The following is an 11952-nucleotide window of genomic DNA, read 5'->3' as shown; positions in this document are numbered from 1 at the left end:
CTTTTGGGGCCCCCAGAGATCTGTTTTATTAGTAGTAACAGTAGTAGTAGTAATGGAATGGAAATTATAAATGTCTACCAAATGTATCTACCAAAGAGTTAAAAATAAAACAAAATTACGGCTTATTTCTGCATTTCCGGCAAAATTATCTCCCCCCATTCACTGCATGGTTTCGTCCCATCCTATGTGAGATCAGATGGTAAACTGTCAAATTAGAGATTCTTTGAGTTCGAGGGTGGGCAAAACTACTTTAGTCATTTCCATGAGTACAAATCTTAATGTTTAAGCATATAATGATATTCTAGGGAATTGTTCATTATAATCACCAAACACCAATGACTTGTACATATGCGTACAATCATTTTAGACACTTCCAAAACTGGAAATACAATTTTTAAATACATGAATTATGTTTCCATCATTATTGCCACAGTTTTGGAAGTGCCTTTTTCTGTTCTAAGGAAGGGGTGTCCCAATACATTTGTCCATATGTATGTACAAGTCATTGGTGTTTGGTGGTGAGTTTTTGGCTCAAGGTCTGCATTTAAAGTCACACCAGAGGTGTTCAGCTGGGATTAGGACTTGGCTTTCTGCAGACCAGTCAAGTTCTTCCACACTGACTGAATCAATCTTTTTTTTTTTTTTACCTTGCCTTATACACAGAGGCATTGTTGTGTTAGAATAGAAATTGGTCCTGTTCAAACTATTGGTATAAAATCAGAAGCACACAATTCCCCAGAATGCTTAAACATTAAGATTTGTACTCATGGAAATTACTAAGTCAAAGTAGTCAAACCTGTTCATTAGAAGGGGGGGTCCCAATACTTTGGGCAATATAGTGTATGTTTGGTGCAGTAGGGGGCCCAACCTCATATTCTTTCATAGGGCCCAAAATTGCTAGCGGCGCCCCTGTCCCCGGTTGTTGTTTTAGAACATTAAGCCCGCTCCACTGCACTACATTTGCGCTCACATCTCGCGTCTTTTGCAGTGTCTCGAACCACTGCCTAGAATGTCCTGCGGCGGGGCCCCCAAAAGGCCAGGGCAATGAAGAAAAACTTGATTAAAAATTAAATTCTTGAAGTATTTTAACAAAATTCAAAAACAAAAAAATCAGTCACGTGGTCCAGCAACATGTAAAAAAAAAAGCATAAAAACAGGAAAGGATCATGGAGAGGATGCCACAGACCCTTATTATGTCTGTCAAGATCAATAAATCACCTAAAATATCACATAATTAGATTTTTTTATGCATAGACAAAGTTATTTCCATTTTTAAAATGTCATGATGTGATTCCTCAACATGTAATAATAATAATAAAGAATGAATAATTCATGATATTTAAAAAAAAAATACCCTTTTTCCCTTTTAGTCAATAAGTAATCAATAATTTTGGATTTATTCAAAACCGTATAAAACCAACATGAAAGAGGCTAGATTTACTAAGAACTTTGCACATGTTATACACTTGATAGATATAAGATCTTTTCTGATTTGTGCCGATTTCTTCCACACAAAAATGACTGCCTTTTTCTATGCTGGCCTACACTCTTAAAAAAAAGGGTTCCTTGAGGTTCTATATAGAACCCTGGGGTTCTGTACTTGGCCAATAGAACCTTTTACCAAAAAAATGGTTCTATGTAGAACCCTTGGAGAGCAAAGAACCTTTTTTTATTAAAATGGTTCTATAATTCATGTTTTATGACTGAAGTGTAAACTAAAGATTACACAATAATTACAAGCCTATACAACACATTCACAAAACTTTTTGAATCAAGATACAGGAGAATGACTGCTGTAGTTTAAAACAAGAGTCAACAAATATTAATATGCAGATATTTTAATGCAAGTTTGTACATTAGCATGAAACTTATATTTCCTAATACATTATAGTTTGCCTTTTTGACGAATCATTTTGTGAAATAAATAAACTAACCAGGTGTTTTCTTTATTTTGTACCATACCATATTGTGACGGTTTAATGAATCTAACCCAAAGGGTGTATTAAACACAAATAATCGTAACAATGCCCTCTGGTGGCGTATATATAAGGCCTATAATGCATAAGAATGTGTTGCATCATCCTTGAATTCCTATTGGTGGATTGGCGGAGATGAACCTCGCGACAGTGACAGTTAATTTTTCAAATTGAGGAGTCCACCATTTCTGCCCGTTCATACCCTCAGGTACGTTTTTACATTTTTGAAATCATATTTCTGAAATATTTAGTATCATCAGTTAATATTTCTATTTGTTAGAGTAGCCCTTGTGCTAAATAGGGATACTAAAAGCAAAATAGTTAAAAGTAGCACTGAAGGGCTTCGTCAGCCGTCAGTTTAGAAAGCCCTGTTAAATTGATTTTGCTCCGGTTTTTAGATTAATTAAGTTACAGTCTCCCTTTATTTTTCTTGTCAGTGTTAATAAAATTGTCAATAACAGCTTTGTTATAAGAAGACGAGCTTCGCGACATAAGTGTGAATTTTAATTTAAATTAAGTACGCGCTCGCTGTTTGTTAACGGTAATTTTAACGATAGCGAACCTGGTGGAAGGCGGAAGGGTTTGATAATGTAAATGTTTGTCGCAGTTTCACACACATTCAGTTTGCGGTGAGTATTTTCCCCAGTTAACAGGTGAAGTTCTTAACTTTGGCCCGCTAGGTCCACTTTCGTGCAGTTTTTAGATCCAGCCCTGATCAAACTGTTACGATTGTCAATAACAATAAGACAGCTGTGTTATAAGAAGACGAGCTTCGCGACATAAGTGTGAATTTTAATTTCAAATAAGCGCGCGCTCGCTGTTTGTTAACGGTAATTTTAACGATAGCGAACCTGGTGGAAGGCGGAAGGGTTTGATAATGTAAATGTTTGTCGCAGTTTCACACACATTCAGTTTGCGGTGAGTATTTTCCCCAGTTAACAGGTGAAGTTCTTAACTTTGGCCCGCTAGGTCCACTTTCGTGCAGTTTTTAGATCCAGCCCTGATCAAACTGTTACGTTTGCCACTGGCTTCAAAATATAAACCTCATTGATGCAAAATAAAGTTTCAGAGGTACACATGAAAATGTATAAATGTTCATTTTGTGATGTTGTGAAGTTTCAACTCACGAAGTATCTAATCTCACCTGCAAGTTCAACATTAACATTAACACCAAGCAGATTTTAGTGTTACCTGTAACATTGAGAGATATTTTATATCACAGAATGCAGTCTTCTAGATAAATATATTGTACTTCTGTGGTATGTCTCTCTCATTTATCAATTATTTCTTCTTTGGAATATGAACTTTTTTTTATTATTATTTCTTACAGAGCAGCAAATTGATGGGGAGACTCTGCTGGGTCTCACAGAATCAAGTTCATGTTATTTTAATCATATGGGATTCAACACCTGGAGTAATTTTGATTACTTTACCATGCCCAATATTTTTCTTATTGAACATTTTGTCTCGGAAATGCATCAATATGGTAGTCAATTGCAACCTCCAGTTCATGCTGACTTTAAGAAACTTGTTTGGCTGAAAGTGTTAATTTTGATATATGCACCTGAAGTAAACAAATGTTTTTTTATTTAAGATGCTGCATGAAATGACAATGAGGTTTGGACCAGACTTGGCGAAGAACATGGAAACATCTCTAAATGAAATGGCCCCAAACATCATCAGGAGTGCTAAAGAAGGAAGTCAAAAAACTCTACGGCAATCTCATTGGACCAGCAGAGGAAACCACAGAAGGTAACTACACCATATATTTTTCCCCATCAAACCTATCTGTTCCATGCCCAGTGTAAAGTCATGCACATCTAGGATGGCTTGTTGTTGAGTAAATTATGGGGTAATTTTAAGCCTATTTCATGACTTCTGTTAATTGGTGAAAAGGTGAAATGTTTGTTTTACAGGAACCCAAAGGTCCTACACCAACCACCATGTTCATGGCTCTCCTGATCCCCTCAAGGCTGAAAGTGTCAGCATTATAATGGACAATGAGAACATTATAAGAGAGGCAGACATTGACATGACACAGGGTGTGGAATGCCTGTTTGCAGTCTATTTTCTTTTCAATGTGCAATACCCGGTTGCCATTAAGCACACAATGATTTTCATTAAAAAAATATATGCTTACACTTAGATCTTGCCATGACACAAGAACACCAATACCTGTACTAAAAATGTAAGAACCATTTTGGGGTTCCATATATGAAGCGGGTGATAGAACCATTTCTGGTTCTAAATAGAACCATTTCTTTCAAGAGTGTATTATTCTGGTGTCATTTCAGATGAACCTCCTCTGAAGGACACATAAAAACACAATACAATGTGGTTGGTTGCTTTACATGTCCTTCTTGTGGCAGTTAATGCGCTACGAAGTTGACCAGACTTTATGCCACTAAAAATATAGGTTTTTATTGGCATTAATGGTTCAGTGAAGTACCTTAAACGTCCATGGAACCTTCCCAATGGATAAAAGTTTCTTTAGATTACTAAAATGTTCTTCACACTAAGACAAAAAAAAGTTATTTTAAGAACTGGGGCCAGTTGCATAAACTTAGCCATGTTAAGACTGTGTCTTAAGAACTAGTTTGACCAACTAGCAGTTGCCAAGTCTTACATTTCCAATACAAATAAGACCAATCTGCCTTTTTCATAACCAAATAAAAAAAAGTTATGACCAGTCTTGAGGAAAACAAAAATTAGCCTAGATGACTAACTTTTTAACAGTTTATGCAACCGGCCCAATTCACTGAAAGGTTCTTTTCGGAACAAAAATGGTTCGAAAACCCCTTTTTGGAACCTTTAGTTTCAGTCAGTGTGTGAGACTCCAACCACCTCAAATTCCTGAAGTAAAGTGTAGCCTATTTTTAGATGCTACCTGCTGAGAAATCTTGGTGGCCTTAGACAGCAGTCACACTGCTACCCAATCTTTACATCTGTTCGCGACACAAAACTACAGTCCACTTTCGTTCCCCTCAGCATTAGCGGCACTGTCACTAGTGATCACGGGCTCAGTGAGCCTCTCACCCCAGTCGCGTGTCCCTTTAACTACCTTGCATGGCAGGTGCCTCCCTTCTCTTTTGTGCAGTAAAGACTTATGAATAATACGCGTTTAGCACAGACAGCTTTGTGCATGCGCGCATGTATGCCTATGCCGTGACCCCCACTCGCCTCATCTCGCGTCTCTCCGTGCTTTGAGCCGTTGATTACAGTCCTCCCGCGGGGATATCGAGACTCCGTGGAGATGGGGGTATCTAGAGCTCCAGTCACTTAGGATCAAGACAGGGGCAGGAAATCGCTACGGACTTAAAGCTAAATATATAATTCCTCCCGTGCTGGTAATCACAAGGTCCAGACGATTTGAAATGACAGTTTAACCACTTCAAACTCAAAGACGTTTCTGTTCAATAGGATTCCTCTAATGAGCGCACCCTGGGCCGGGATGTAATTGCACATAGCGCAGGTTTAGGTCGTTCAGGTTGGATGGAGGGCAACCGGAAGGAAACTATTTCCACAGACTAAAATCCCAACTAGAATAGACCTTAGTCAGGTTTGCTCCATATTTCATTTATGACAGGAATGAAGACGAGGCTGAAGTAAGTGCGTTCAATGGATTGTGCTGTTGTTTAACAACATACCGATTGTTTGGCTGATGAATCGTCTTTCCGAAAGAAAAAAAGTGGACAAAAATTCCATGAAAGTTGTGAGTTCCGAAAATTCTTCATGAACTAGGACCTGTATAGTTTGTGTCATTGTACTCCGTGTTGGGGACGTAACACATTACAAGTAAAGCGAGTTACGTAATCAGATTACTTTTTTAAAAGTAGCCTAACTAGTCAAGTAACGCATTACTTTTACATTTTCAAGAAAATTACTTACAAGTTACTTTTTCAAATAAGCAATGCAACCTTCAGCCTGAGGCTTATTAATTTCACTTTTGGTGTGAAAGGGCCTTTACAAAAATATAACTATAAAAATATAACAAGCCCAGCATAGGTAATAAAAAGTAGGCTAACACAAAAGTAATGTAATGCATACTTTTCATAAAAAGTAACTAACGTGATTAGTTACTTTTTTATGGAGTAACACAATATTGTAATGCGTTACATTTAAAAGTAGCTTTCCACAGCACTGATTTTAAAGACTGTAAGTCTCTCCCTCACAGCCTTTTCATCCATTTTAAATTCAATAGTGTCTAACCTGTAAGGTCTATAGTTTTCATTTTGTATAAAAATCAGATTTGCATTTGTAGTGCTTGGAAAACAATACAAGGTTTAAGGTTAGCTACGTTTAGGGTGTAAAAAAATGAGCAATAGGTCCTACAATTAAGCAATTTACACTTAAAGAAAAAACAATATATAAATCTTTATATTATTTATTATAATATAAATTAAAAAGTCCAAATTTCCACTTCATGGAAAACACAGATTGATCTCTCATTTTGTCTAACCAAATGGCCCCAAAATGAACACGTCCCTCTCTTTAATTCCTCTTATACCACCTGAACCGAGCAATAGCACGTAGCAAATCATAGTTCATAGCTGTGGCTACTGTCTATTTTTGAATTTTTAAAGACATTTTTTAAGGGATAAATTAATCAATCTGTCCTGTCTCAACTTCCAAATTGCATTGGAAATATGTAAACACAAGGAAAGAAAACAGAGTAAAATAATGTCAAATAATGTCTGGAACTTTCAACAGATGCAAGAAATAAATGACCAACCACATTTCATATAAGTAAAAATGGCAACTTCTAGATTTTGAAAACGCAAATATCTTAAAATATGTACAAGTATATCTGTAAGAAGTACAGAACAATTTTGGGTTTCCCAAAGAACCTTTCTGTGAACAGTTCTTAAAACAACCATTGTTTTTCTTAGTGTGAAGAACATTTGAATAATCTAAAGAAACTTCTGCGCAAAGAAAAGGTTCCATGGTTGTTAAAGGTTCTTGAAATGTTAAAAGTTCCATCAACACTCTTAAAAAGAAAGATTCCAGAAGGTTTTTTTGGCCTTCGAAGAACCTCCCCAAAGAACCTTTCAGTGAACAGTTCTTAAAAGAACAATTTTTTTCTTAGAGTAAATAGCATTTTAATAATCTAAAGAACCTCTTTTTCCATAACAAAGAACCTTGAAAGATTCCATGAATGTGCAGAAAACTGTAGAAAAAAAGGGTTGAAATAAAAAGGGATTTCGATTCTGTGTTTCCTCACAGGCAGCATAATAAATGATCAGGGAGGAAAAGTTTGTTAGGCTTATATCGAATAACAGCAGCGAGATCGAAGTCCAATTCAAGTGTGAAGTGACATAAGCACGCGGCGGTTAAATCTAACCTATCATCATGCCTGTATTACAATGCAGTTCACTAGCAAGCCACATATTAAGTTGTGTAATTCTTTAAAAAGCTCTCAGATTGACCCGAGATCAAGAATGAATAATGCATTTGCCAGAAAAGGCTTCGTTTCGAACTCCTTACACGCTCCCCTGATATATGCATGACTATCAGAGGGAAGAGAATCCGCGCTAATTTCCCTTCCACTTTGCATATGCAGTGATCATGCCCTTATGGCACCGACATCCCGACGGAAAATCTCTTTTCATCTCCAGCGAAGTGCATCTCGCGCTTAAACTGATTGGATTCTTGATGAGGCGGTCGGGGTGGCTCGCGCACTTCAGGCGAGGACGCGTCGAGCGCGCGGGAGCCAATTCGGTGCCACTGAAGTGATTAAACGCGCTCTCGAGGCCCCCGGTAACTATCCCCGCGTACGGATGCGTGCGTGGACAGTAATCAGCGCACGCGGACAGGGAAAGTATAATAGCACCGCTCTGCCCCTTCGCTGGAGACCCCGTTGTCTGTAAAGTGCTCATATTCCCACCTAACCAGCACATCAGCGTTCTAGCATTGCCACAAGACTGAGAGGATGAATAATGCAGTGCAGTCCTAACTCATTTGCATGCAAACTAGGGGGGAAATACGGAAGATTTCCATGCCGCTGGACACTTGCCTCGGTTAATAGCAGATGCATTGTTTTTTGATTTTGCATGCACACTGACCCCGTTCCGACACGGGTCAAGAGGTGACGGTCCACGTAACGCAGCGTATATATTTCTGCGATGCGAGTTTACTGTCAATTCAAGAGTTTACAGAGCCAATTTACATGTATATATTTCCAGCGACACAGAAGGAAAAACATTTGGTCTCCCCGCTGCTATCGCAAGCCTCTCCATCATGGTAGTGGTAAACAGAGAAACACACAGTAATCCACTTGATAAATGTCAAGTGAAATGAAGCTATCAGCTGAAAGCAATTTTCGGGGCAGCGCGCGGAGCCAGCGACTCGGGATTTTCACCCCTCCATCGATCACGAGCCTCTCTCTCAGGCCAAGATATACAATGCCCCCAAATTGCTGACATATGGACCGGGGGAAACCTGCCCATTTCCTGTGTCTGCAAACTAGCTCCTCTAAACTTTTGTTTATTTAGTGACCCCACGTTTTCATCACTGTAAAAAATGACTGTGAATTTAACGGTAAAAGACTGTAAAAATGCTACAGTAAAAACCTGTTAAATGGTTAACGGTAAATTCCCCTACTATATACGGTGAAAAACTGTATTGGACATTACATGTATTGGACATTTATTTTACGGTAGTATACCGTTTTTGGAAGTGAAAAAGACCTTATAATTTACAGTGAATAACCGTAAATTGACATTCCCAGAATTCCCTGCGTTACATTTCAAATTTGATGTTTTTTTGTTGAAATAACTATGTTTCTTCTTAGTTTTTTCTTATCAGTTTTGTATATTAGGGTTGTGTGTTACACCTAATGTTGTTAAATGAATGTTTATTGCATTACTTCAGTTTCATGTGTGTTACCATGATGGTGTTTAGCGTTTGTGTGAATGACACTGTGCACCTTCTATATATGTTATTATTTAAAAGCTGCCTGTGATGGGCTTTGGTTCATCATGTGACTTTCTCATCACCACCTGCATTTGGTGGTTATCAGTGTATTACAAAGGTACAAAACAGATTTCAATACTTCAATAGGTTGGTATATTAACATTATATCAGTTAATGAAAATACGGTATTTAACTAAATTTAAGTTAAAACCGTAAAACCTAAAACGTTGCTACCGTATTTTTTTAAATTAAATAAATTTGACGGAATTTTTTTACAGTGTAGAGACAATGCTTTTCGGTTACTGCCGAGAAATACTGTTGGACATGTAAGGAAAAACTGAAGACGGAATGTTGTATTTATCGCAAACTTTTTTTTTTTTGGCTGAGCATTCACCCCATTCACCTTTCGTCCAGCTGTTGAAATGATAAGAAGTCAATTAGAGAAAAAAAAAGTAAATTATTTGCCTTTTTTTCTCGATCTTAATGGTTTTTAAACCCTGTAACTACTCATGTGAAGCCTGAATGAAAATTTTTCTTTATTGGCACCTACGGTTCCATAAAGAACCCTAACCATCTTAAAAATATGTAAAGGTTCCAAATGAGGCTGCGCAGTGATGCCACAGAAGAGCATTTTTGGTTCCCCAAAGAACCTTTCAGTAAACTGTTCCTAAAAGAACCACTGTTTTTCTTAAAGAATATTGAAATAATCTAAAGAACCTTTTTCCACTATAAAGTGCACTGGAAAATTTCCATGGAAGTTAAAGGTTCTAAATGGAACCATTGATGCTAATAAAGAACCATTATTTTTTAAAAGTGTAGAACCTTTTCGTCGCATAAAAGGTTCTTTATAGTGAGAAAAGGTTCTTTAGATGATTCAAATGTTCTTTACACTCAGGAAAAAAAATGGTTGTTTTGGTTAAAATTTGAGTTACAAATGGTTACTGTTCACTGAAAAGTTATTCAGGAAACCTAAAATGGTTATTCTATAGCACTTTCTGCAAAAATCCCCTTTTGTTTTAAAGAGAGTAGCTGAAAAACCTTGGAATATTCATCAACCAATAAGAATCAGTATTCAGCACTGAGAATTCTGAAATGTTGTCGTAGAAAAAGATATATTTCACATTGCCATTCTAGAATAATCTTGGGCATTAAGTTTCAACAGTTATAAACAAAGAACAGCTGATGTGGAAATATGATTCAAAAGGCGAAGCACACACACACACACACACACACACACACGGACTACAGCACCAGGACAATAACTGAAGCATTTTATTAAGTTTACAAGGCTAGATCTGATCATAGAGATGAAAATAATGACTATTTTAGGCCGATATTGTGAATGCGAAACAAATGTTGGCAGCATGTTGCTTTGTGCTCTCATCCTCCATCCTGTGTGACTTTCAGCCTCCTGTAAAGACCACAGCGTTTACATTCAGTGCGGTGCCTTTTACATAAACACCACGTTTGTGGCATTGCTTTGATTAGGAGGAGTACCCCAAATCACATTAAAACTTCATTTGTCCTGCATTTGTTTGTTTGGAGATGTGAACACAAGAAGCACCATAAGCCACTGGCGTGCCACGCCAACATTTGTTTATGCATGAGAAAAACCCAAACACCATCCAAAACACCACCTTCGCCACTTCCATCACCACGATCATTAACTGTTTTCTGTTTGGGGGATTTTTGTTCCAGTCACAAGAACAGCTGACTGTTTATGACCTGATGATAGCGAGACAAACGGACCGGGGGCGTTCTGAAAGTCTGGAAGACCTCACTGTCATCCGAGTAACTCCTTGGTTTTAGTGGCCAGCTGTTTGTCAATGTCTGCCACGTAACCGTCTGCCATTTGTTGAATCTGGTGATATTGGAGAACACAAGACAGAACAAATGTTTATGGTTATTATACATAAATACCATACTATATTTACACAATTACATATTTGTGTGACTGCAAAAAAATACCTTGTGGGTATTTATTGGTTGGTTGGTTTATTACAAAACAACAATAATTATTACATTTTTTTTTTACTATTTATTATTATTACTACTAGTACTAATGCTAAATTATATTTATTAGTAATAATAAAACAATTTATTAGCACCAGTACTACTACTACTAGCTGCTAATTATTGGCTATTTATTAATAGAACAACAATTATTAATAACATTAATTAGTATTTTATTAACACTACTGCAACTCCTAACTGTACTAGTAATAATATATATTAATTTATTAATAATAAGACTAGTATTAATATTTATAATTATTAATAATATTATTATTATATTAATATATTTAATACTACTATTACTAAAACATTTATAATTATTTACTATTACTATTAATGTACATTCATTTAATAGTAATAAAACATGAAATAAACTATTATTAATATTATTATTATTACTACTACTATATAATACATAAAACATAAATAATTATTAAAATTACAACTACTACTGCTGCTGCTACTACTACTAATGAACATTAATTAATTGTTAATAAAATAAGTATTAATACTGTATTTTTATTAGAATTATTATTAGTTATTATTATTATTACTACTACTACTACTACTACTACTACTACTACTACTACTACTTTGAAATTAATATTTATTAATAAAACAATAATTAAACATATAGGTAATAATAATTATTAAAATGACAACTACTGCTACTGCTACTAATGATAATAATAAACATTATTTCATTATTAATAAAATATTAATACTGTATTATTATTATTGTTGTTTTAATAAATTTAAATGAATATTTATGAATATTTATGCATTTATTAATAATAAAACAACATTTAAAACATATCATTATTTATTATTATTAATAATACTACCATTATCACTACAGTCATGGCCAAAAGTTTTGGCAGTGACATACATTTTGTGTTTTGCAAAGTTTGCTGCTTAAGCTGTTGTGGTGTTCATTCACATTGTTTCTAGAATATTGTGTAGAGTGATCAGATGCATTTTAAATAATTGCAAAAAGCTTCATTGGCCAAAAAAATGAACTTTTCACAAAAATCCCCCAAAACAAATT

General features: G+C 35.9%; 1 protein-coding gene across 3 annotated transcripts in view; it reads right to left on the bottom strand.

The window, feature by feature from the left end:
• Nucleotides 1–10124: 10124 nt before the first annotated feature.
• The window catches only part of LOC107686422 (ribosome-recycling factor, mitochondrial-like), a 23364-nt gene continuing 21536 nt past the window's right edge, over nucleotides 10125–11952 (bottom strand). For all 3 annotated transcript variants that reach the window (XM_016483403.1, XM_016483404.1, XM_016483402.1), the window contains one exon: nucleotides 10125–10749. In XM_016483403.1, the coding sequence (XP_016338889.1) occupies nucleotides 10672–10749 (78 nt within the window). In that variant the 3' untranslated portion in view covers nucleotides 10125–10671. The remainder of the gene's footprint in view (nucleotides 10750–11952) is intronic.

Source organism: Sinocyclocheilus anshuiensis, unplaced genomic scaffold (genome assembly GCF_001515605.1).
Source record: "Sinocyclocheilus anshuiensis isolate Anshui unplaced genomic scaffold, SAMN03320099.WGS_v1.1 scaffold838, whole genome shotgun sequence".
In the NCBI taxonomy this organism is placed as follows: Eukaryota; Metazoa; Chordata; class Actinopteri; order Cypriniformes; family Cyprinidae; genus Sinocyclocheilus; species Sinocyclocheilus anshuiensis.
Note: the sequence above shows the minus strand (reverse complement) of the source record. Positions and strands in the feature narration are given on the sequence as shown.